At 36.4% G+C, this 25,062-nt stretch overlaps 2 protein-coding genes across 2 annotated transcripts; both read left to right on the top strand.

Moving 5' to 3' along the window:
• The first annotated feature begins 7,850 nt into the window (after nt 1–7,850).
• On the top strand, nt 7,851–10,359 carry Teh3 (tipE homolog 3 phospholipid transfer protein). Its single transcript, XM_028302150.1, is given in 3 exon segments — nt 7,851–8,853; nt 8,856–9,455; nt 10,152–10,359. Coding segments are annotated over 2 exon segments (1,302 nt in total). The 5' UTR covers nt 7,851–8,141; the 3' UTR covers nt 9,446–9,455; nt 10,152–10,359.
• Nucleotides 10,236–12,149, top strand: Teh2 (tipE homolog 2 phospholipid transfer protein). The gene is made up of 2 exons (XM_028302145.1): nt 10,236–11,002; nt 12,098–12,149. The coding sequence occupies exons 1-2, from the start codon at nt 10,236–10,238 to the stop codon at nt 12,147–12,149; spliced, it is 819 nt and encodes a 272-aa protein (XP_028157946.1).
• Nucleotides 12,150–25,062: the final 12,913 nt, after the last annotated feature.

Genomic DNA, 25,062 nt, shown 5'->3' with positions numbered 1-25,062 from the left:
GTGGGAATTTTGCAATATCCTGTTGTAACTAAGCTTTAAGTTTACTTAGGTACCTGCATGCCAAATTTCAAGCGTCTAACTTAAGCGGTTTAGATTTTTCATACAAAAGGATTTTCCCGCGAATTTCCGTTCCCGTGGAAATTTCGGGAATCCCTTGTTGTATCTAAGCTCTAAGTTTACTAAGCTACCTACAAGCCAAATTTCAAGCGTCTAACTTAAGCGGTTTAGATTTTTCATACAAAAGGATTTTCCCGCTAATTCCTGTTCCCGTGGGAATTCCTAAGTATACTATAACCTGCCCAGGAGTATGAAGAATAATTGCACCAAGTTTCGTTAAAATCCGTCTAGTAGTTTTTGTTTCTATAAGGAACATACAGACGGACAGACAGACAGACAGACAGATAGACAGACAGACAGACAAAAATTTTACTGATTGCATTTTTGGCGTCAGTATCGATCACTAATCACCCCCTGATAGTTATTTTGAAAATATATTTCATGTACAGAATTGACCTCTCTACAGATTTATTATAAGTATAGATTTTTTGTTTAAAGACAGACTGTATCTTGAAGTTTTGCAGACGAACAAAAAGTAGTAACGGGACTATTTCCACCTCTCTTTCCCACCGCTGCAACTCCTGTGTAGCTAGGATCTACAGCTTGACCGCCAATAAAAACCCAATCAGAGAAGATTAAATTTGTCCCGGGGGAAAGTTAAACTGTCATTGGACCCGCAACGAAATTAATCAGACGAAAAAGGGGATGTAGTAAGTTGTTGAATCAATATTTTTCTAAGAGATATAGGTACATGTTTTATACTACTCATAAGATTACGTTATAGTAGAAAACAATATTTTTGAGACCTTGAATATCTCGCGTGTGACGAGGCGAGAAGTAGGTAACGTTATGGTCATGGCTAAGAAATGGCTACACAAAATTCCACTTTTATTCTTAAGCGTTCATTCAATTTCCTAACTAATCCATAGGAACTGGTTGGCTACTAGAAAAATTGTACGAGTATGTGATGTAGATTATTTTACTCTAAATCCATTTGACCAGCACGAGGAGTTCAGACCAAATCTTCCACTTGCCTCTGGTAAACGCTACGGGCGTTACACAAACTATGAGGTCTCACATTGCGCCTGACACATGAACCAATCACAGAGCTCTATTCAAAAATCATCATTTGTAAATACCGGCGTAAATAAGTCAATGATGATATGATGAATAGTTAAGACCTTAAATAAAGTTCTGTATGGAATATTATTATCTGAACACAAAATGTTGCGCACCCCTGCCCAATACAGGCCGGTCTGGAATGATCTGGGATTAGCCTGTGTCACATCTCAACTGATGTCTTCGGCGCACACTACTCGATATTTACTATAATTGTTGTAATTGTATTTTTATTATTAATGATGCGAAACCAGTCCCAGTCCTGGACTCGTTTATTGAGTATTAATAAGTAAGTGGGTATCTAGTTTTGCTATTTTATTAGGGCAGTAAAACTGGAGATGGGTTATTTTGCATTCATAAGTAAACATACAAAAATCATAAGTGAACAAACATTAAAAAATTGTGTGTACTCGTAAGCTGTTTGAATTTGCATGTGTTTATTTTTTCACAAACATGTTATCTTATTGAATAGGTCATGATGGGAAGTACCAAGGTCAAATAAAACTTAAAGGTATTTCGTCATAAAGGTAGTTGTCAAAAATAGCCAAGTTTTCACCGAGTACCTTACTTAAAAATTTTAGTATCTTACTAAACATAACTCTATGTTCCCAAACGTGAATATAAGTCCAATGCCTTCATCCAGTGCCTTTCTGCAACCTTTACCTAACCTATAGGTCGTTTGTCCACCTTAAGGGCATTATGTTGACATACTAATTTATGTAACGATCTTTTTAAAAAACTGCCTTCCAAAAAGGAGGATATTATGACATCCTCCTTTTTTGAAGTCGGTTAACAATCTGACCCCTTGTGCGCGGGCGCATGTCTAATTAGTAAATTTAAACACGATCTTGTTAAAAATAAGTAGTGCACGAAAACCTCCTTTTTTAAAAGTCGGTTTAAAATAAGCCCCCGTGTGCGCGCGCGCAAGTCTAATAGCTAAATTGCAGCGCACAATGAGCGGGCAGCTCCGATCATTGATTTATTGTTGTCCGTTGACCCGGACGGCCTCTGCGATTTTTATATGTATATACCTACCAATTCAATGGAAAGATACAGCAGTTTATGAAAAAAATGGCCAAGTTTGCCTGCTATGTATTTATAATTGTGTGTACTCTTTGACCTTTTACACTAATGGGGTAAGACACTCCAAATTAATAATTACACACGTAAAAATACTGATACAAAATGTTTTTATATTGATAGACAATAACGATTTTTAAGTTATTTTTAGACTTACTTTTCTGATCTGTGTTTACAAATCTTCATGTGACGATCTTATTTACTTTTCGTCTTTCTCACCAAAACAATGTAAGTTTGAGCAAGACAATAAATACCAAAATCTTTAACTGACGTAATTTATTCAGAGATGTTAGATAGAGAGAAATATAGGAAATAAAATGGTCGACGTAAATAGGTACTTTACTATAAAGAAAAATGGAAAGATCTGATCTAGATTTGCTGCTCAATGACTCATGCAATACCTACACAAGAATTACACTGTACAAAGAGTGACGTACCTACAACATAATTACTTCCCACGTAATTGAATTCACTACATTAAATCCATCAGCTNCAAACCAGTTTCCGACCTTGGCGCTCCGGTGCCGTGCGCCTCATCACGATTGATCAAGTGATAAAGATGCAAGGAAGGAATAAATCATCAAAAATCTTGGACACTTTGAATATTTTAATTTGTCAATCAAACAAGCAATTACGAAGTTATGGGGCGTTAAAGTTTCGCGTGACGTCACAAAGTGCTACACTTTTAGGCTACCTTGACGTCACGGGCCTCTTCTTTTGAAATTGGGAGCGCTTTATCTCTTTCGATTTTCATAAGTTTGAAAAAGTGAAAAATACGTGTCGAGTTTTTTTGATAACTGACAGACTAATTCAAAATCTTGCCTTTTTACCTAGGAAACATCCCTATTTATGAGCATAAAGTATTAATTCACGGACATCCTCTCATACGTATGAGCCAATCTTCCCACGTAATTGAATTCACTACATTTCATCTCTNTAAATCCCTCTCAATAAACTCTAGTTTGTGTCCCTTCAAACCAGTTCCCGACCTTGGCGTTCCGGTGCCGTGCGCCTCATCACGATTGATCAAGCTATAAAGATGCAAGGAAGATGCTACTTTAGGAACGATTGGATGCGCGTGGGCCGATGTTGCTGGGCAAAAGGGGTGATGTTGGAACAGTCATCTGTCACTACCCACGAGTGAACCCTTTTTATGATACTTTTTGGTGTAGTTTTTACTCCTTTTGACTATTTTTATGTTAGTTTTTTAATAATATTATGTTCGAAAGTATAAAAAATGGGTATTATGTACCTACCTACGTTTGCCGTACATAACTTACTTACTTAATTAACCGTATTATGTACCAATATTACAACAAGAACATGGAGAGATTTAGCGTATATTTATTGATACTAATATGTTACCTGATGATTATATTACAAATTCTGCATAAATACCCACTGTTTATTAATAGTGTGATTTAAAAAAATATCTTTATAAATTTTTTAATTAAATTTAATTTGTAAATCAAAGCTGTAGGTATACGACTCTGCCATTGCGGAGGGTCCAGAATATCTCATGATATTCTCAAATGTTTACCATTTTTTCATTCGTTTTATTTCTTTACAATAATTCATAAACCACTGCAATACATCTGCAAACGTCGATGAAAACGCTGCAAACACAGTAAATATGACATAAACTGGCACCAAACCGCGCATGCGCTGTCACGGGGTTAACCTGGCACCGTTTAAACGACTCTGCACTGAACGTAGTCGAACGTGTTAATGTAAACATAAACAAAGTGAGCAAACTTGAAAGAGCAGAAGAAATGTGAAGTAAAATGGATGGAAGACCGAGGAGACTTAAAGGTAAGCAGTTTTGATATTTTAAAGTAGAAATTATTCTGTTAATTTAAATTAGTAATTTAATCGCATCGAAGACTGTCATAAATCAAAATTGTACTTTTCCACGAAAAACGTTTTATCTTTAGTCCAGCGAATGATGTCGATTATAAAAAAAAAACGTATAGAGACGGTCTTCTTATCAACGTACAAAATGTAAAATAAGAAATTGCGTTTTACAAAAACATAATTAATTATGTAATGAAATAATGGTACAGTCCATAACATAATATGGTTGCAAAATAGCAGTTATTATTTGCAAATTATGGTAGCACAATGTTGAGTTTCATTTGCCACTATCAGAAAACTATCAGGTGCTAAGAATTATCAAATTGCCTCATATTTTCTTCAGTTGATGTAAATAAATAGTGACTACTTAATTAGATAATAATTATCAAGTTTAAATAAGTAACTTGTTACCGGACAATAATGTAATAGGTACTCGTAAATACAAGTTAAAGATAAGTTTGTTTAAATAAGCTTCATGACAATATTTTTTTGCTCGGGAGAGTCCATAAACCCTAATAATTTCAAATTGCCGCAATAACTCTCTGTTTCCCTCTAATAAGAAATACTTAGGCGTTCTGTAAGATTTATAGTTTATCCATAATGTTGCGGTAAACTAAACCCATACAAGACAACTTCACAGTGGCACAGACCACTGCATATCAAGCTTGACACCTTGTTATCTTATGCAGTTGTAATAAAGGCGATTTTAAAACAAAAACAAGTACAGTTTGATGGACTTTCGTCTGCACAAGTCCGCATTGCGCATGCCCAATCGTTGCCAACTTCAGAATAGTTGTCCAAAACCCACAAAACGCATACACGACAGATAAATCAACAAAAACTGTGAAAATACACCAAATATTGGACCAAAAATTTGGTACAGTTCACGGAATATACATTGGTTTTATTATTGAGGATTGGATTATTAATAATTGTGAGAATTGGGAAGTTACACAAACATCTGTTTCGGTAAGTCACTAGTCCTTATACGTCACTGTACGGCATAAATTAAAATGTATGGTCTATTTGCATCGTATCTAGAATAGGTAGGTATTTTCATAAACGTATTTTTTGCGGAGATAGGGAAAATACTGAATTTTTTAACTTGTGTGTTTTGGCATGTCAAAATTTTATTTATATGAAATAATCGGTTGCAATGTCCTTTTTTTACTATTGTTTATTATAACATAATGATAGACATGCATATAATACATAATAAAAAGTAAAAATAACTGGCTTACTAAACTCCTTGAAAAAAATTTTGACATTAAAATATAAATTATAGGAATAAAATCTAGTCTAAAATGCTTGAACGATACAGATTTTCTTTTGTTATAGGGTTAGGTAAAGGTTGTGATTAGCCTATATTTTCTTTATTATAAATCATTGTTATAAGCAAATATGACTTGATGTTAATGTTGACTGTACAGTATAGAGGCACTATATCTCGTCCAGCTCAAATTTTGTTATCAATCACTGAGATAAATTTTATGTATACTGCATTACTATCCGAATTATTTATCGCTTGTTTCGCACGACAAAGGTCGTGTTTATATCAGTTAAAGCAAGAATTTNCGAAAGTAAAAAAATGGGTATTATGTACCTACGTTTGCCGTACTGAACTTACTTAATTAACCGTATTATGTACCTTAATTACAACAAGAAAATGGAGATTTTAGAGTATATTTATTGATATTAATAATTATATTACCTGATGATTATATTACAAATTCTGCATAAATGAGACAATATGGTTATTAATTTAATAGTGCGATTTAAAAAAAAAACAGTTTATTTGGAAATCAAAGCCGTATACGACTCTGCCATTGCGGAGAGTCCAAAGATTCTCATGTGATTATTTATTTATTATTAAGTGGTGGCTTTTTCATTCGTTTTAGTATCTTTTGCAAACATTCATAAACCACTGCAATACATCTGCAAACGTCGATGAAAACGCTGCAAACATAGTAAATATGACATAAACTGGCACCAAACCGCGCATGCGCTGTCACGGGGTTAACCTGGCACCGTTTAAACGACTCTGCACTGAACGTAGTCGAACGTGTTAATGTAAACATAAACAAAGTGAGCAAACTTGAAAGAGCAGAAGAAATGTGAAGTAAAATGGACGGAAGACCGAGGAGACTTGAAGGTAAGCAGTTTTGATATTTTAAAGTAGAAATTATCTGTTAATTGAAATTAGTAATTTAATCGCATTGAAGACTGTCATAAATCAAAATTGTACTTTTCCACGAAAAAAGTTTTAACTTGCCCAGCGCACGCTGTCGTTATTAAAAATAAAACATATTTTGCGTAAAGTAGCGGTCTTCTTATCAATGTGCAAAGTTTAAAATAATAAATTGCGTTTTACAAAAACACAATGTAAAAAAATAATGGTACAGTCCACAACACATTTTTGTGCAATGTTGCAAAATAAGCAGCACTTATAGTATCTGCTTAATACGTAGCACAATGTTGAGTTTGATGTGCCATTGTCAGAAAACTTTCAGGTGCTAAGAACTTTCAAGTTGTGACTGCCTCATGCTTTCTTCAGTTGATGTAAATTAATAGTATTTAAATAAAGAACATTTAATTTTATCAACTTGTTACCGGACTGTATAACATAGTCTTAAATAGTTAAAATAAGTTCATAAGGAAGCTTCATGACAATCAATTTTTTGCTCGGGGGAGTCCATAAACCCTAATAATTTCAAATTGCCGCAATAACCCTCTCTTTCCCTCTAATGAGAAATACTTAGGCGTTCTGTAAGATTTATAGTTTGTCCATAATGTTGCGGTAAACTAAACCCATCCAAGACAACTTCACAGTGGCACAGACAACTGCATATCAAGCTTGACACCTTGTTATCTTATGCAGTTGTAATAAAGGCGATTTTAAAACAAAAACAAGTACAGTTTGATGGACTTTCGTCTGCACAAGTCCGCATTGCGCATGCCCAATCGTTGCCAACTTCAGAATAGTTGTCCAAAACCCACAAAACGCATACACGACAGATAAATCAACAAAAACTGTGAAAATACACCAAATATTGGACCAAAAATTTGGTACAGTTCACGGAATATACATTGGTTTTATTATTGAGGATTGGATTATTAATAATTGTGAGAATTGAGAAGTTACACAAACATCTGTTTCGGTAAGTCACTAGTCCTTATACGTCACTGTACGGCATAAATTAAAATGTATGGTCTAATTGCATCGTATCTAGAATAGGTAGGTATTTTCATAAACGTATTTTTTGCGAAGATAGGGAAAATACTGATTTTTCTTACTTGTGTGTTTTGGCATGTCAAAATTTTATTTGTATGAAATAATCGGTTGCATTGTCCTTTATATTGTTTATTATAACTACATAATGATAGACCTTTGAACAAAACTCATAATTAAAGAAATTAAAACAAGTAGCTTTATGATTTTATCATCAATACGTGAGCTCATTGAAAAATGTCTTATGATATTTAAAAATATAAATAAAGGTAGGTAGTTAATTAGTCTAAAATGCCTGAACGAAATAGATTTTCTTTTCTTTTAAGGTAATTTCTTTATTATTATCATTGTTGTATGCAAATATGATTTGACGTTAATGTTGACTGTACAGTAGGTGTAATTTATAGTTCTCGTCCAGCTCAAAGTTTCTTATCAATTACATACACTGAGATATTTTTTGTGTATACTGCATTAGTATCCGAATTATTTATCGCTTGTTTCACAAGACAAAGGTCGTGTTTATATCAGTTAAAGCAAGAATTTAAAATTATTCTAGTGTCTAAAGTGATTAATATTGTCAACTGCATTATCGTTTAAACAAACTCATACAATTAATTTCTAATGTCATTCCATACGGTCCGTTATTATTGTTCGACGTCAGGACGTTGACATCGGGGTGTATTAAAAAAATAGCACAAGCGGGGTTGCCCGCACTGCGCCGTATCGATTGCAGCGCCACGCAGGCGCACGCCGCTACCCTCGAGCCAGTGGCTACGCGACCGGGGTGCCGAGGGTACTCAACATGCCGAAACCGACGCCAGTGGAGGACCTTATAATACCACCACAAGACCAAAAGATATGCGGGACAATATGCGTCTGCCAAATGACAGCAGTGCTCAGCGCTGTCGCTATCGTCTACCTCACAGTCGCTATTTACATGCCCTATACGCGAGCCATCGCTTCCGGGATTGACCCCACACCGATCATGTGCACCACAACAAGGGCCGTCAACAAAGACAACTGCGACTGGGGATCGTGTGGAGAATGGTGCCTCAGCAAGACATCGGGAGCCTGCATTCAAATCTACGTCAACGTCAGAAAGAACGGCACGTCTTTACTCCTGTCAGAATGCGGCAGTGCAGCCAACAAAACCTGCTACGGCATCGACCAAGAAAACGCCAGGAAGTATCACTGCATTCGAGATGAATGCAAAAATTTGACAGGAACGTTCAACTGTACAGAAGGAAAGTGCATCAACATAACAGACGCTTTTGAATGCGCATTCAGAGAAACAGATCCGCCCTTGAAATGTTCTGGGAGAAGAGGGAAGATAACTTGTATAGACGTTCATGGATTGTTTTCGTGTAACAGAGGAACTTGTAGAAAAATACGAACGCCGTACAACTGCGATCGCCGCTGCGTCGACATCCCGACCCGCAACAAAAACGTCATAGTGCTAAGTGGGGACAGGGTTTTTCTCGCAAAATGTGCAAAACTGGCCAAGAAGAAGGCGGTGTGATAGTGTGGAACGATTCTGGTGAAGAAGTGCTAATGCTGTCCTGTCACGCTGTGCATAATGGCACGTCGGGTGTTGTGGCTGTTGATTGCATAAACGCTGCTTTGTTGCCTAGAACTGAGCTGACAGATTTGACCAATTTCACGTACCTACAGTATTTGTATACCGTACGAGCAGCACCGAATCGAATGATCGCTCCATCAGAAGTAGAATTGACATTGGCCAATGACAGCCGCTTGATGATCAATCTGGAAGGCTGCGTCAATACTCTAGCTGATGAATGCAAAGAGTTCCTCAAAGATTACGGGCGAGATGGCACTGACCATAATGCCAAAGCAAGATTCCCTTGCTTCTACATGGAAAACAGTCCAGATACTGTTGTAGCCAGATTTGATCTGGAAACAACGTATCGCCAGTTTCTGGTAGCTCTAGTACTACCCACAGTGTTGGTGGTTGTGTCGTGTATAACTTTGATGTTGTGTCAAAAGACTGTAGAAGTAGGTGATGACGCAAAGATGCGTTTCAAGGGCTGCACCAGCGGTCAAGCTGAAATGCAGCTATCTCCAAATGATCCTGTTTCTCCACTCTGAGATCAGTCACGTAAGAATTTTTTTCAAACAAACAATAATTTATTGCCCATAAAATATATTAAAAATACAAACAAAATACAGGTAATTATTACCCTGATTTGAAATCCAAATAGTGGTATTTCAGTTCAAGCCAGTTAATATATTTGTCCTTGATATAAATATGTCGTGACTGGAAGGAGTTTGCGTACATTGAATATTTTATTTTAAGGCCTCTCCTACACAGGAAAGGAACTCTACTTCGGATTCAATTTAACCTAGTTACTAATGCATACCCTATTAACAGAGTAAGTGGAGTGATTACAGTAGTTTGTAGTAATTGAATTTGATTACATGATTGTCTCTAGGTGATTAGCCAATTTGATAAAGTCATAATTTTACGAGTAGGTTGTCAAATGGATTATTGACTTGGCTATTTTTAACTGATGACATAATGCACAAATGTAGAAACAATTGCATGTTACATGTTACTTTTTATTTACAAATACACAATCATAATTTTAAAATTTAAAAACCTATAATATACATGTTGTGAACTGTACCTAAACCATTTCTTTATGGGTATGTAAGTAAAAATAATAAGAAAGCAAGCGTCAGTAAGATGACGTCATAGGGGGTATTTAAATGAGCTGTTGTCACGCAAACAAGCTGTATTAAGTTTTATGTGACCAACTTTATTGGTAATGCCGTTTACTATTTCTCATTCCAGGCGTTCCCCTCCTCTGCGAGGGTCCGGCTGGTTCACTAAGAGACGACTAACCGCTTGCAATGCTTTCTACTGGCTGAACTCCTCATGTCTTCGATGAGCAGATCCCGGGGGAGCCTCTCCCCAGCCGCCTCCGAGAGATCCACGCTCCCCATGGGAGCTTCAGCCGAACCAGGCAGCCCGGAGTTCAAGCCACTAGAACCGACCAGAGAGCAGTTGCTAACGCACTTTTTCGAGCGATTCAAGTTCTACACGTCACTTTGCCTCGGCACGTCAGCTATACTCGCAGTCTTCGCCTTCCTATTCTTAATACCCTTTGTCGTGGAGCCCGCGATCCAAACCATTCTAGCAGAATTCGTCCCAGAAGCTGGTATCTGTGCGGTATCCGAACACGTCCAAGCGAATACTTTAACCAACTGCACATGGGCATCATGTCGGGAGGGCTGCACAACTGCCCACACAAAATGCCACAAGATCCGCGTCAATCTAGCAAGAAGACCTTATGAGGAAGGCGCAAAAGTACCAAAGGAATGGGACGAAACTGACTTGAAATTCCTAATCAACCCTGAGGGTTGCGGATATCCACCGAGAGTGAACTGTTCTATATTCGCAAGCGAGTATGCAGGGCCTAAAGCCCCGAAGATATTTCCATGTTACTATAGCCTGACGAGGCCAGATCTGGTGGTCGCGAGGTATTCATGGGAGTCTACTGTCAGGGGCTTGATATTGGCCCTGGTGCTACCCACGACTGTTTTCGTGTTCAGTCTAAGTGTGCTCGCTTATTGGCACTGCCGCTGCTGCGACAGAGCATGCAATAGGCGAGTTCACGCCGAATCGTATGCGAGTAAAGAGGAGTAAGTATCTTTTTACCTTTTAATTTCTGTAGTGATTGTTTTTGACAGCCTTCACGAGCACTGATGACTGAAAATCTTCCTCTTCATCTCAATGCAGTTTTAATTTTTTGGGAGTTATATCGGTGTCAGTGCTTGCGAAAGGAGAACTTTTTAGTTTATTGATGATTCTAAATACTGGACTTTCAGGTCCGATAGCGATTTCAAGTTTGGCGATGGAACATCGTAGTGGATATTATTATTGTTGGAATAATTTACTTCACAAGTACGTTTCATGTTGATGCACTGTAAAGAGTGAAGTACTCAATCTTTTGACTCAAAAAACTTCAGTAACATCACTGTATCCGTCAGTCAAACTATAATTTCCTTTTCTACTTTATGTTCGCAATTAACCACTTTATACACAATTTTATCTAAATTTTAAATTGGCTTCAACGCTTAAAAATATTCTAAATTAATAGTAGATGTAGATGCTATAACCCACAATATTGAAACAGAAATAAATATTCAAATTGGCTTTTGAAATTAACCTTTAATATAATTTTTATGTCTTACTCATTTGATTGATCTTTAATTGCGAAAGTAAAGTAGAAAAATAGTCTTCAAAAACACTACATTAAGACCTAGATTAGACTGCACGGATGTATTTCTAAAATGTCAACTGCTGAACTATCTAGTCATCATTAGAACAAGCACTTTTCTTGAACAAAGTACGAAACCTTAGTGTAGTTTATTAAATAAGCTTAATTTTTTCAATTGGTATATTTTTCTCTAAATTTCTATCTATCGGTCTTCTTAACTAACCAGACCACCAATTCTAATTTGAATGATAATGCCGCTTATTAATGCAACAGTTTAAAAATATTAACTATCAGAATCTGTTGAGTGATATTTCTTATAAATAAGTAACATAAGTGCTAAAGAGAACGGCACATCAAGTGAAACAGTTGCAACGCAAAAGCGCTTTTACTTTGTCCATAATAAGCGCAGTTTTAAATTGAACATGTTACGGTTGATGTGCTATTGTTTTTATTACGAAGTATCTTTGTTTCATGCCCAAATATTTGTATTTAAATTGAGTTTTTTCTCTATTTACAGCAGCAAACTGCTCTGCGAGTTGGATGACGATCCGAGTGACGAAGTGTTCTGACGCCGCGCTTCCGCCGCCCGCCGCCGCACCTCCCCCCGCAACTATACGCAGCTTTAAAGACGCTGATTGGCTAATCTTGCGATGACGTCATTTGTGTGACGTGAGTGACTGGTAGCTACTGCTAAAGTTCTTAACACTGACTATTACGTAGCCACTTTTAAAGCCTGCGTATATTACATACGTAGCCATAAATATCTGAAGTCTGTAGCACTTACTACGTCTGTAGCTACTGTTAATGTCTGTAGCATTGACTACGTATGTAGCCATTTCTGAAGTCTGTAGCACTAACTACGTCTGTAGCTACTGTTAAAGTCTGTAGCATTGACTACGTATGTAGCCATTTCTGAAGTCTGTAGCACTAACTACGTTTTTAGCTACTTTAAAGTTGTAGCGTTGACTACGTACTTAGCCATTTCTGAAGTCTGTAGCACTAACTACGTTTGTAGCGACTTTAAAGTTGTAGCATTGACTACGTACGTAGCCATTTCTGAAGTCTGTAGCACTTACTACGTATGTGGCTACTGTTAAAGTCTATAGCATTGACCACGTATGTAGCCGTTTCTGAGGCCTGTAGTACTTACTACGTATGTAGCTACTGTTAAAGTCTGTAGCATTGCCTACGTATGTAGCCATTTCTGAAATCGGTAGCACTTACTACGTATGTAGCTACTGTTAAAGTTGTAGCATTGACTACGTATGTAGCCATTTCTGAAATCCGTAGCACTTACTACGTATGTAGCTACTGTTAAAATCTGTAGCATTGCCTACATGTAGCCATTTTTGAAGTCTATAGCACTTACTACTGCTAAAGTTGTAGCATGGACTACGTATGTAGCCATCTGAAGTCTGTAGCACTTACTACGTATGTGGCTACATTTTTTTGGTCGTAACATTGACTTCGAGTGATCACTTCTAAGGTTCGTAGCACTAATTGAGGCGTAACTAACCCTAAAGTTCCGTAGCACTGACTACGTCGTGTCCACTATAGCCGTATTTATTCTAACCAAGAAATAAGTCTTGTAAACACTTCGTAATTTCATAGCCTCGTAACATACGTAATCACTGAAGAACTTTCTCTACTACGGCGTAGCCTTTGTTTTTCGTAGACGGCCAGTGCTACGCCACGTAGCTACTATGAGTAAAGTGACTACAGAAATACGGGCGGCATGTATAGCACCACCTTAAATTTGTCGTGTTAAACGTTACATAACTTTAAAATAATTTACTAAAGAACTTTTGTTCGAGGTCACTTTACGGTGCTATTATAAACAACGACGTCACACACGTTACTTCATCGCAAGCTAGTTAAAAGCGCTACATCAATATTGCGAATGCGTATTATGAAAACTGAGGTACATTTTACAATAACGATTAATGGCAATAATGAAATGAAATATTGAATTTTACTATTCGAAGCTTAAGTAGTGACTCCAATACTGTGGTTTTTCACACATAAAATAGCGATATTTTGTTTCAATGACATATTCTGACGCAAACGCAAATTTTTTGGGGTGGTATATGAAAATGAGCAGTATTAAAACGATTTTGGCGGGCTGCAGGGCTTTTGCTTGATATTTGTATAAATAATGTTTTGAGAAAATTGATAACATAAAAAATGAGCGTCTCTTTGTTATAAAATTGAGCTATGCCGGATATTATAGTTGTATAAGTTTTCTTTGATCTTTTTTGCTTCCGGAAACGCGTGACTTTAATATTGTGTTCTGTATAAACTAGCAAATAAGTATACCTAGATAGAATAATTCCTATTGAATAGTGCAAAAATATTAAGGCAAATGATAATAATTATTGAAATACAAAAATAGTTAAGTGGATTTATTTGTGAAAATCATAATTTCAGTTTCAATAACGGTTTGAATTTTTGAGATATCGTAAATAATTCAGTTTTTATCAGAAAAATATAAATATGAGAAACAAAAGTGAAATAAAGTTTTTCGCTTTTTAAAATTATTGTAAATGCAACTTAGTTTTTGTACTAAAATCTTAAAATTAATTATAATTAAAGTATTATGCAACGTTTTAGTTGTAGATTCAAACAAAATGTAGATGAATTATATTCACTTATAGATATAATTTAAGTAAATTTATCTTCAAAATAATATTTTGTGTAATAAATGTTACATGAAATTATGTACGTTATAAGTTTGTCATTTATCTTAAAAATGCTATTTTAGTATGAAATAAAAAAAATATTATTTATATTTCAAAGTACAACTAAATAATATAAAATTATAATATACTGCCTTCAATAATTTTAATGTATCTGCCATGTTTTTGTGATATTAGTGCTTATCGTGTGATGTACATTGCACACATAGAAAAATAATTAAAACATGCTAAAATAAATTTAATAAAAATATAACAAATTGTACCAATCATATCATGAAGACATAAATTAATTATTCGATCGTACAAAAATTTAAGTAGAAGCAAAATCACAAATAACTATGTATTTGTAATTTTGCTTCCCTTATAACAAAATAGCAATGCATTTCATTACAAATAGACAAATAATATTTTAAAGTACAAATTTAAAAATTGCAACAATTAATTTCAATTAATATTATTATTGGAGGATACGTGTTATAATTTTGTGAAAGTTAAATATTGGTTTTATTTAATTTTGAAAAAGGTTATATTGTGTAACTTTCATTTAATATTGCACCGGAGTAAAGCATTTTTTATAAACGTAAGAAAATCACTACTACATTTTGAAAGTAATTGGGTATGATGTAGATAGTCAATTATTTTCTGTTTTAATTCTTTTGAAGATTAAAATTTAGTATGTGAGCCTTTCTCTATTCGTACGTAGTTTTATTGTCTGTACGTAGAATGTGTTTTGCTTTTTCACTTAATTTGTATAAATTAATATGTTACCAATATATTTTGTACATAATGAAAATTGTACTTTAAATATGCTGTGAAACAAATGTAAATAATATAATTTTCAAAGTTATATAAATGATTTACATAAGGATAGTTTTATTTGTAAGTTTACGCAACAGCATCTGAAGCGCAAGACGACACAAATTGTTATGACAAATAAAGCTTATTTTGTAAAATTGTTTTATTTTTAAATAATTAGCAAATAAATAAAACCTCGTTCCCACAACAATCCAGTAATACAAGATTCCGTTAAACTGGACTGTCGTGCGAATGTGTGTTTGCTTGGAATAACGGATCGGTTTTTGTCCACCCACAAGGTGGACCGACGACATCATAAAGCAGTGAAGCGCTGGACGCAGGCCGCTACCAATTGATCAACATGGAAAGCATTGGGGGAGGTCTATGTTCAGCAGTGGACGTCCTATGGCTGTAATGATGATGATGATGATGATCCGTTTTTTATGGGACACTGCAAACGGGATATCCGTGTGAATGTTATTATCAAAACCGTATACTAATGAATAAGATCCTGCAAAATACAGTTTCTGCAAAAAACGGAATGTTCCCGTGCAAACAAGCCCTAAGAAACTGAAGACTTGGCATTTTTTGTATATTTCCACTACAACGAACTGTCCCACCTGTGACACTGACAGGGGAGCGCCACCGTCAATACATATAATTTGACACGTTGGAATCTAAATAGTTGAACGATGGTGGCGCCCCCCTGTCAATGTGTTTGGTTGGACAGTTCAGTGTAATGGGTCTTTAACTAAAGCTCAGACAATCAAACCATAGATTTGAGCCTTTTTTTTGTCGCGGAGGAAATGCTTTGCGCACCTTTACCACTGCCGAGGGACAGGGTGGTGTGTGGGACTCCCGGCGCCCTGAAAAGGGCGCTGCTCCGTTCTGAAAAGGACTTGGTATACCCAGTAAAACCTCTGCGGCGTGCCGTCATCGCCCGAGTGCAGCGTCTGCGCGTAGGCTAACGAGAGCTCTCGTATTAGAACTTATCAGATGGCGCCACTCTAGAGTAAGGTCACTGTTGCTTACTAGTGGCGAAGACAGTGGCGCCAAGTAGTTAGCACTGAAGCATTGAAATTTGAAACTTGTAGTTTCTGAGATTTCGCGATGAATGAGTCAGTAGCTTTTATAGCTATATAGCATTTTAGTTCGTTAATAAAATAATGACAGTCATGTTTTCAGTCGTTATTTGGCCCCCGTAGACCAACTAAATTACTTATTACTGTTATTAGTATAAATTTTCAGTTCCAGGTAGCTAGCACTAGGCATAAAACTACGAGGCGATCAATACTAGCTAATAATTTAACATTGATGTTCGGTAGCACGCAGACCATAAACGGAGCGATAAGCTGTAGCGATTTTGGTCATTACGAAAGATCGTGTATGGTAAAAGCTGCACATGAGATCTGATAGCATTTTAACAGTGCGAGCCATATGGTTTCGTCTTGGCAACATTTTACAAGAACATGTTTTTGATTGAACTTTTACTTTTACAGTTCAGACTATCTTAAGTAAGAAGTCACTGTCTCTATTTATGCAATGCTCATAATAGGTATCCGAGGAAATCATTGTCTTGACTGACAAGACTTGCATGTCATGATAAAAGATAATCTTTGACCGTGTTAAATAGGCGTCCCACAGTCAAAGCTATGTTTGTTATCTTACGCCCGTATTCACAGACGGTACTTGCTTAAGTGAAGGAACAAATCGAACGCACAGCGCTGAATAGAGCTCTGTGATTGGTTCGTGTGTTAGCCTGAGCGCCCACGCGCACTTTGAGATCTCATAGTAATGTTTATGAATAGGTACAATATAGTAATCGAGCTCTTCTGTTTATCTTCACTTCACTATCAACCGGCCAATCTGAAAGTTATTCTGCAGTGGACTTCCTATGGCTAAAACGATGATGATGAAACTTTTAATTTCTTTGAAGTGTTGCCTCACAAAATTTCTTTGAACTACCTTTGCCGTCACAAAATCGCTACTGCCATAACTATGAACGACCCCTTCGGAAGAATTGCGAGTGTTTAAAAAGGGTTCTTTGACCCGGACGGCACGGCAAGTTGCGTTTCTCTGCATTGCCGTATAAACTCTACCTCGTTATGGGTTCGCGTCAAACACCTCTGGCTCAATGGAGATGGGATTTTGCACATTTTGACGTAATTGTGCTTTATTTGAAGCGACTTCTTAGAGCCCTTTCTCCAGTATCCAGTTATGCAGAATTCAGCAAAACTGGACTGTCGTGTGGACAGACAAATGTTTGAAATTCTCATTCCTTTGAACAGATCGGTTTTTTGCGGGATATTGGTGTGAATATTAGTTTAATATTAATACGTACACTGTACTGGATCCTCCGGGATTTCTCCGTGAGAAAAAGCCTTCAGTTAGTTGACTAGGTTTTGGGGTGGTTGGGGTCAAAAACGTCTTTGATGCTAGCTAAGTTGTCTGATAGTCAAATCATCTAATATCATTTTTATACGGTACTAAGTAATAAGACTTTTTGGTACATAATAACTTCCCCAATAAGATCAAACTAGGTAACTTACATTGTGATATCCCGTTTATTGAATGTAGGTTTTTAAAGGTAAATTAAATTATTTTGTGTATAAGATACGATTGTTATTTTATCATTATCATTTAGGCCACAGGACATCAACTGCTGAACACATAGGCCTCCTCTAATTTATTTTATGATAAATTATTTATCTCACATTTAAAAAGTTAAGTTTATTTATTATTTTATCTTAAATTCTAAAAGTTAACTTAGCATCTATCACTAACATAATATCTGTTTATTGGATCGGGAAGTCGATAGTCGTTCAGTAGAGATGGTAAGAGCCACTCAAGTACTTCAGCTTAAGTGTTGTCTTAACACAGAAGGCCACAAGAGAGATGTGATAAAATAAATAAAATGTTTATAACAGAAAATAAGTTAAATAGTAGTAGTTAAAATTTATNCCCCAGATATAGCATTTTAGTTCGTTAATAAAATAATGACAGTCATGTTTTCAGTCGTTATTTGGCCCCCGTAGACCAACTAAATTACTTATTACTGTTATTAGTATAAAGTTTCAGTTCCTGGTCTAGCTACTAGGCATAAAACTACTAGGCGATCAATACTAGCTAATAATTTAACATTGATGTTCGGTAGCACGCAGACCATAAACGGAGCGATAATCTGTAACGATTTTGGTCATTACGAAAGATCGTGTATGGTAAAAGCTGCACATGAGATCTGATAACATTTTAACAGTGCGAGCCATATGGTTTCGTCTTGGCAACATTTTACAAGAACATTTTTTTGATTGAAAGTTTACTTTTACAGTTCAGACTATCTTAAGTAAGCAGTCACTGTCTCTATTTATACAATGCTCATAATGGGTATCCTAGGAAATCATTGTCTTGACTGACAAGACTTGCATGTCATGATAAAACATAGCTTTGACTGTGTTAAATAGGGACGCCTATTTAACACGGTCAAAGCTATGTTTGTTATCTTACGCCCGTATTCACAGACGGTACTTGCTTAAGTGAAGGAACAAATCGAACGCACAGCGCTGAATAGAGCTCTGTGATTGGTTCGTGTGTTAGCCTGAGCGCCCACGCGCACTTTGAGATCTCATAGTAATGTTTATGAATAAGTACAATATAGTAATCGAGCTCTTCTGTTTATCTTCACTTCACTATCAACCGGCCAATCGCTAAAACGATGATGATGAAACTTTTAATTTCTTTGAAGTGTTGCCTCACAAAATTTCTTTGAACTACCTTTGCCGTCACAAAATCGCTACTGTCATAACCATGAACGATCCCTTCGGAAGAATTGCGAGTGTTTAAAAAGGGTTCTTTGACCCGAACGGCACGGCAAGTTGCGTTTCTCTGCATTGCCGTATAAACTCTACCTCGTTTATGGTTCGCGTCAAACACCTTTGGCTCAATGGAGATGGGATTTTGCACATTTTGACGTATTTGTGCTTTATTTGAAGCGACTTCTTAGAGCCCTTTCTCCAGTATCCAGTTATGCAGAATTCAGCAAAACTGGACTGTCGTGTGGACAGACAAATGTTTGAAATTCTCATTCCTTTGAACAGATCGGTTTTTTGCGGGATGTTGGTGTGAATATTAGTTTAATATTAAAATACGTAATTACGTACACTGTACTGGATCCTCCGGGATATCTCCGTGAGAAAAAGCCTTTAGTTAGTTGACTAGGTTTTGGGGTGGTTGGGGTCAAAAACGTCTTTGATGCTAGCTAAGGTTTGTCTGATAGTCAAATCATCTAATATCATTTTTATACGGTACTAAGTAATAAGACTTTTTGGTACATAATAACTGCCCCTATAAGATCAAACTAGGTAACTTACATTGTGATATCCCGTTTATTGAATTTAGATTTTAAAATGTAAATTGTCCAGCAGTGGACGTTATTTGTCAGTGGACGGCTGAAACGAACGAACGAACGAACGAAGGTAAATTAAATTATTTTGTGTATAAGATACGATTGTTATTTTATCATTATCATTTAAGCCACAGGACATCAACTGCTGAACACATAGGCCTCCTCTAATTTATTTTATGATTTTATTTATCTCACATTTAAAAAGTTAAGTTTATTTATTATTTTATCTTAAATTCTAAAAGTTAACTTAGACATAATATCTGTTTATTGGATCGGGAAGTCGATAGTCGTTGAGTAAAGATGTTAAGAGCCACTCAAGTACTTCAGCTTAAGTGTTGTCTTAACACAGAAGGCCACAAGGGAGATGTGATAAAATAAATAAAAGGTTTATAACAGAAAATAAGTTAAATAGTAGTAGTTAAAATCTAATCTACATAAATATAATATAACTCAAAGGTGACTGACTGACTGATTGACTGACACAGTGATCTATCAACGCACAGCCCAAACTACTGGACGGATCAGGCTGAAATTTGGCATGTAGGTAGAGGATATGACGTAGGCATCCGCTAAGAATGGATTTTACAAAACTCTACCCCTAAGGGGATAAAACGGGATCCAAGCGTACGAAGTCGCGGGCGGCTGCTAGTCGAAGCATAAAGTAATAGATTTAATATGACGTTTGCGTATTTTCATGATAGGAAAGTATCAACTGACTGAATTATTTTTTTTTTTAATTTTGGAAGAGTACTAAGAACTGTTACTAGTTATGTACAACCTGTGGTAAAACTTACAATGTAAGTGTACGTAGCAACTGAATAAATTCAGCAGCTTAAATTGTAACGCACTTGTTACACGTGCAGCGAACATTTTATTCAACAGCTTTAAAATCTACCTCTGTAAACGCTTGCAAAATGTAACCACCACAACTTACAATTGCTATTAGTGCATTTTATTTTACAGCGGGATATACAGGGTGGTTGCCCAACAAGCTATTCTGTTACTAAATATTGTAACTGGAATTAGACATTGTAAGTGGTATTGAGCTAGTCAATACTGGTCATATCTGCCGTAGAACTGATAGCCGTTGGGATGACTTTCAGTAGAGGTGATTGTGTCTTGGCAATCGCAGTAGTTCAGACGCGCTGCATATAAAATCACATCCGATGGATATGATTTGGCACATTTCATTTAAGCTTAAGTGTAGCAAGGTTTTACCAAAATCCACCCAGTATTTTTTGCGGGAAAAAGTCACAAACAATCATCCATCCATCCGTGGCCCTTTCACGTTTATACAGATTGTCTCATCTGGAAAAATAAGCATTAATTATTTTATAACAAAAGGTTTCTCTTACTCACGAAAACACATTAACTTACACCAGCTATTAAACTAACGTGTCCGTTATTTACCACCCTGTATGGCACGGGAAGCTCTTGCAACTATGAAAGTGGACGTTAAACCACCTGAAACAAAGTTAGCTACACGTGTCGAGTGTATCTAGGACGATACTGTAAGGCTATACGAAGCTCGGTAACCTTTGCTTGATGTCAGTACAGAATTAATTAGATACTATCCCGTACATTGTAGGAATGAACGGGATGATACGAAAAGTGACTATTTTAAAGGGTGACGGTAATAATTTAAAAAAATGAACTTTTTGGATCTCTTTAATTCAAAATATCTTGCCTTTTCCAAGCACAAGAGTAGGATAATTTCAATCCTGCAATTCTCTAGTCTACCTGATTACTGAGAACTCAAAGAGGTTTAGTTTTTACACCTTTTTTGCCCTGGGCTTTATGTTTTGAATTTGCTCTATTTAAATATAAGAAGAAACTTTTCATGTCTAACAAATCTTTTATCATTTAGGTTATAAAAATTCACAATTACAATTTTCGCAAGTCCTGGGAGACGCTCTCTAGAAAAACGAGTGACTATAATATTATTACTTAACTAGCGGCCGCCGGCAACTTCGTACGCGTGGATCCCGTTTTACCCCCTTAGGGGTGGAGTTTCGTAAAATCCTTTCTTAGCGAATGCTTACGTCATAACACCTACCTGCATGCCAAATTTCAGCCCGACCCTTCCATTGGTTTGGGCTGTGCATTGATAGATATAGTTACCTATATCTTTCGAGTTGTAAATATTTTGAAAGCAGAAATAAACACTTGACTAGAACTGGATAGTTACTTATATTTTTTTCGTTCCGTGATTTTGAAATATTAAATTTTCAATATGGTTCATAAAATCTAGGAGCTTAACTGGGTCAGCGCCTTAATTACCGGGTATTCACATTACTGCATGCAGTCAGGGTAATTGCGTGCATTTGACTGGCCGAGTGCGCTGTCGCAGGTGATTTGATAGACCTATTTAGTTGTAAGGTGGACAGACGACCTCATAGAGATAGCAGGAAGGCGTTGGATGCAGGCCACTAATAATGGGGCAATCTGGAAATCATTGACTGAAATGATGATTTTTAGTGGTGGTCTACAATTATATTCATCATCATTGATTCATTTAGTCTCCAATGCATAATCTTGACCATTTTTGACAGACCTAGGCTAATTGATGATTTGTTCTAGCCATCCCCATGCTGCTGTTACCTAACACGAGATGGGGAGGGTTGATTTTCGCATTATTTGTTGGTATCTTAGTTGCCTCCTACGATATTTAAGGTAAAAGTAAAAATATTTGGAACAAATTTAATAAAATAAGTAACAAGTGAACTCTACATTCAATACATGGTATAATCACACCCAAACTGCATTCGACGATGAAAGAACGACACGATATCATTTTGGCTGACAGCAAAGTTTTATGGGAATGAAAAAGAGGATTCTGAGAAATTCACTTGCCACTCATTCGATATGTAGTGCTTCGGAGCATAGCAAAAGACTCTCCTGTCTTCAAGCATTTACAAATTCCAAGTTGAACTTTTCAATTGATTAACAATTTTCATATTCGTCAGGTAATTTTATTGTAATTATGATATTGCGATTTGCAATAGCCTTGTTTCAGACCCCAGTCACGTGGCATTTACTCATTACTCTTGGGAATACCTTGCCAATATAGTTATTTACAAAGTATCAACAGCAATATTTAAGTACGATAGTAATTGCACTATAGGTAGTCAAATAAGCTATATTGTAGGTGTAGTTTAAATGGAGCTCTAGGTATAGGTTTTGGAAATACCAGTATAGGCTAGTTTCCTAAAAAAATTTTTTTAGTCCGTCATGTCTAATATCAAAAAATATTGGACACATATATTTTTATTTGTCAATCTAACAAATAATTACATAGTTATGGTTCGTTGAAGTTCCGCACGACGTCACAACGTGTGGCACTTTTATGCAAGCATTGACGTCACGGGCCTCTTCTTATGAACTTTGGCGCGCTTTATCTCTTTAAATTTTCATTAGTTTGAAAAAGTGAAAAATACGTGTAGGGTATTTTTTGATAAGTTAACTGACGGACTAAGTAAAACTCTTGCTTTTTGACCCAGGAAACATTCCTATTGTAATTAACTACTTACACAGATGCCTCAATCCTCAAAACTAAGGTACACCAGCTCTTAAGCTGTTCTTAAGACTACTATTCAAAACATTACTATGAGGTCTCACAGTGCGCGTGGACGCACAGGGTCACACATGAACCAATCACAGAGCTCTATTCAACGCTTTGCGTTCGATTTGCTTCTTTACTTAAGTAAGCGTCGTTTGTGAATACGGGTGTAACACACATAGCATAGTGCTTTGTAGGATTGTGCGGTAGTGAAGCGGCACGATACGAATGGGGTGACATGACAGCTTATTTCAGTATGTAAACATATCAAAAGCACAGCCTGAATTCCCGCTGACGTTTGACGTAACAAAAACCCGCACCACTATGAAGGATCCAACTCAACTAAGCACTATGCTTGTAGTTAACTGTAGAGTAAATATTTTATCTCAAAGCTGACTGACTGACTGACATAGTGATCTATCAACGCACAGCCCAAACCACTAGACGGATCGGGCTGTTTGGCATGCAGGCAGATGTTATGACGTAGTCATCCGCTAAGAAAGGATTTTACGAAACTCCACCCCTAAAGGGGTAAAACGGGACCCACGCGTACGAAGTCGCGGGAGGCCGCTAGTTAAATATAAACGAGAAAGCAGATAATTTTTCTCTTCGAGAAAACAGAATAAATTCAACTTGACAAAGTTAATATTCCTGCGCATAACTTTCCTGTTTTTAAGTTTCTTTCGACAGTGCAGCTGGCGCAAATTGCAAGCTTTTATTAAAATTTTAGTTCGGATTCGTGACAGAGACAGTGCTAGTTGAAATTGTAGAGCGGCATCCTAGTTATTAAGCCGATATTTTCATATTTTGATTGAAAATAAATGCCCCTGGTTTTTGGAATTAGATTTTGTATTTTAACGACTGCTTTATTTACCTTGTCAACTAAACTGTAGCTTTCTAAATAACAATTTACATAGTTTAATTTTTTCTGCATTTAGCAGACTATAAAAGAGAATTTCAGAATTTTTTTTAAGTGCAATTTTCTTTATTATTATTTCAGTATTTCTTTTTCCAGAAGTAGACAACCAGCGTTGCCAGTTTTTTTTTTCGCCAAGTCGGGACTTTGGTACTTTTTGAGTAAAAAAAGCGGGATTCTTCCGTCAGAAGCGGGACATAGTAAAAAACGTATACATATAATCAAAGGTTTTCAAATATTTATCCTTTTATTTGACTTAAAATTACGTTTACGTGACAATAGATAGCAAAAGTAGCCATAGAAAATGCATTTTAACAAAAAAATAATATTTTAAATCAGATTTACTCTATCGTTAAATTCGTCTTTAGAATAAAAAAAGAAAAAAAAAACAAAAATCGAAATAAAAAAAGTATTCTTTAGAATAATATGGCGTTTCAAACAGCAGTCTGGTGAAGTGAGTGTCTCTCTCCGAAAAGCGGGACAGAGCCTGTCCCGCGCGGGACATTTAAATTTGATTAAAAAATCGGGACGTCCCGCCAAAATCGGGACGTCTGGCAACGCTGTAGACAACTTCCTTATCTACATTTTTATAGGCTTTTAGAGTAGGCGCACACTGTTGATTTTTCGTCGGCCGATAGTTTAGTCGGGCAGTTGATCAGTATGGGCAACATGGGCATGTATGGGAGTCCGCACACTACGCCGATTCGATTTGGCCGATTCTTCATACAATTTAAAATCGGGCACAACTATCGGCCAACTAAAAATCAACGGTGTGCGCGCCTACTAAAAGTTTAAAATATACTGTACTTATTTAGTACCTACAACTAAAACCACATCAATGCTAAGAACTTTTATTGCAAATGTATTTTTTTCTACAATACGAAAGTTTTTTTGTACCTTATTGATAGGCCTCTTTCCCGAGGCTATTAATAGTCGCAGCAGTACTTAACTACTTTAACAGCGCTAATCAATTTGACAGCCTCACCTAAGCCAACCTACCCCAAACTACGTAACGGGCACTCGCCAACGAAACGTCATCCGCCATTACGTTAACGCCCCTTTTCGCGTGCACCAAAACACAATATCCCATGAATATTCTACGCGCATCGTTTAA

This window comes from Ostrinia furnacalis, unplaced genomic scaffold, assembly GCF_004193835.3.
Source record: "Ostrinia furnacalis isolate ACB-3 unplaced genomic scaffold, ASM419383v2 OfSCF1084, whole genome shotgun sequence".
NCBI lineage: Eukaryota > Metazoa > Arthropoda > Insecta > Lepidoptera > Crambidae > Ostrinia > Ostrinia furnacalis.
The sequence above is the reverse complement of the archived record's forward strand: the minus strand, read 5'-3'. Positions and strand labels throughout refer to the sequence as shown.

Bases quoted from the DNA above. Each gene is read 5' to 3' on its own strand.
- Teh2 (XM_028302145.1), top strand. From the start codon at position 10,236: ATGTCTTCGATGAGCAGATCCCGGGGGAGCCTCTCCCCAGCCGCCTCC. The intron at 11,003-12,097 runs GTAAGTATCTTT...CTCTATTTACAG, and splicing joins TCGTATGCGAGTAAAGAGGA to CAGCAAACTGCTCTGCGAGT.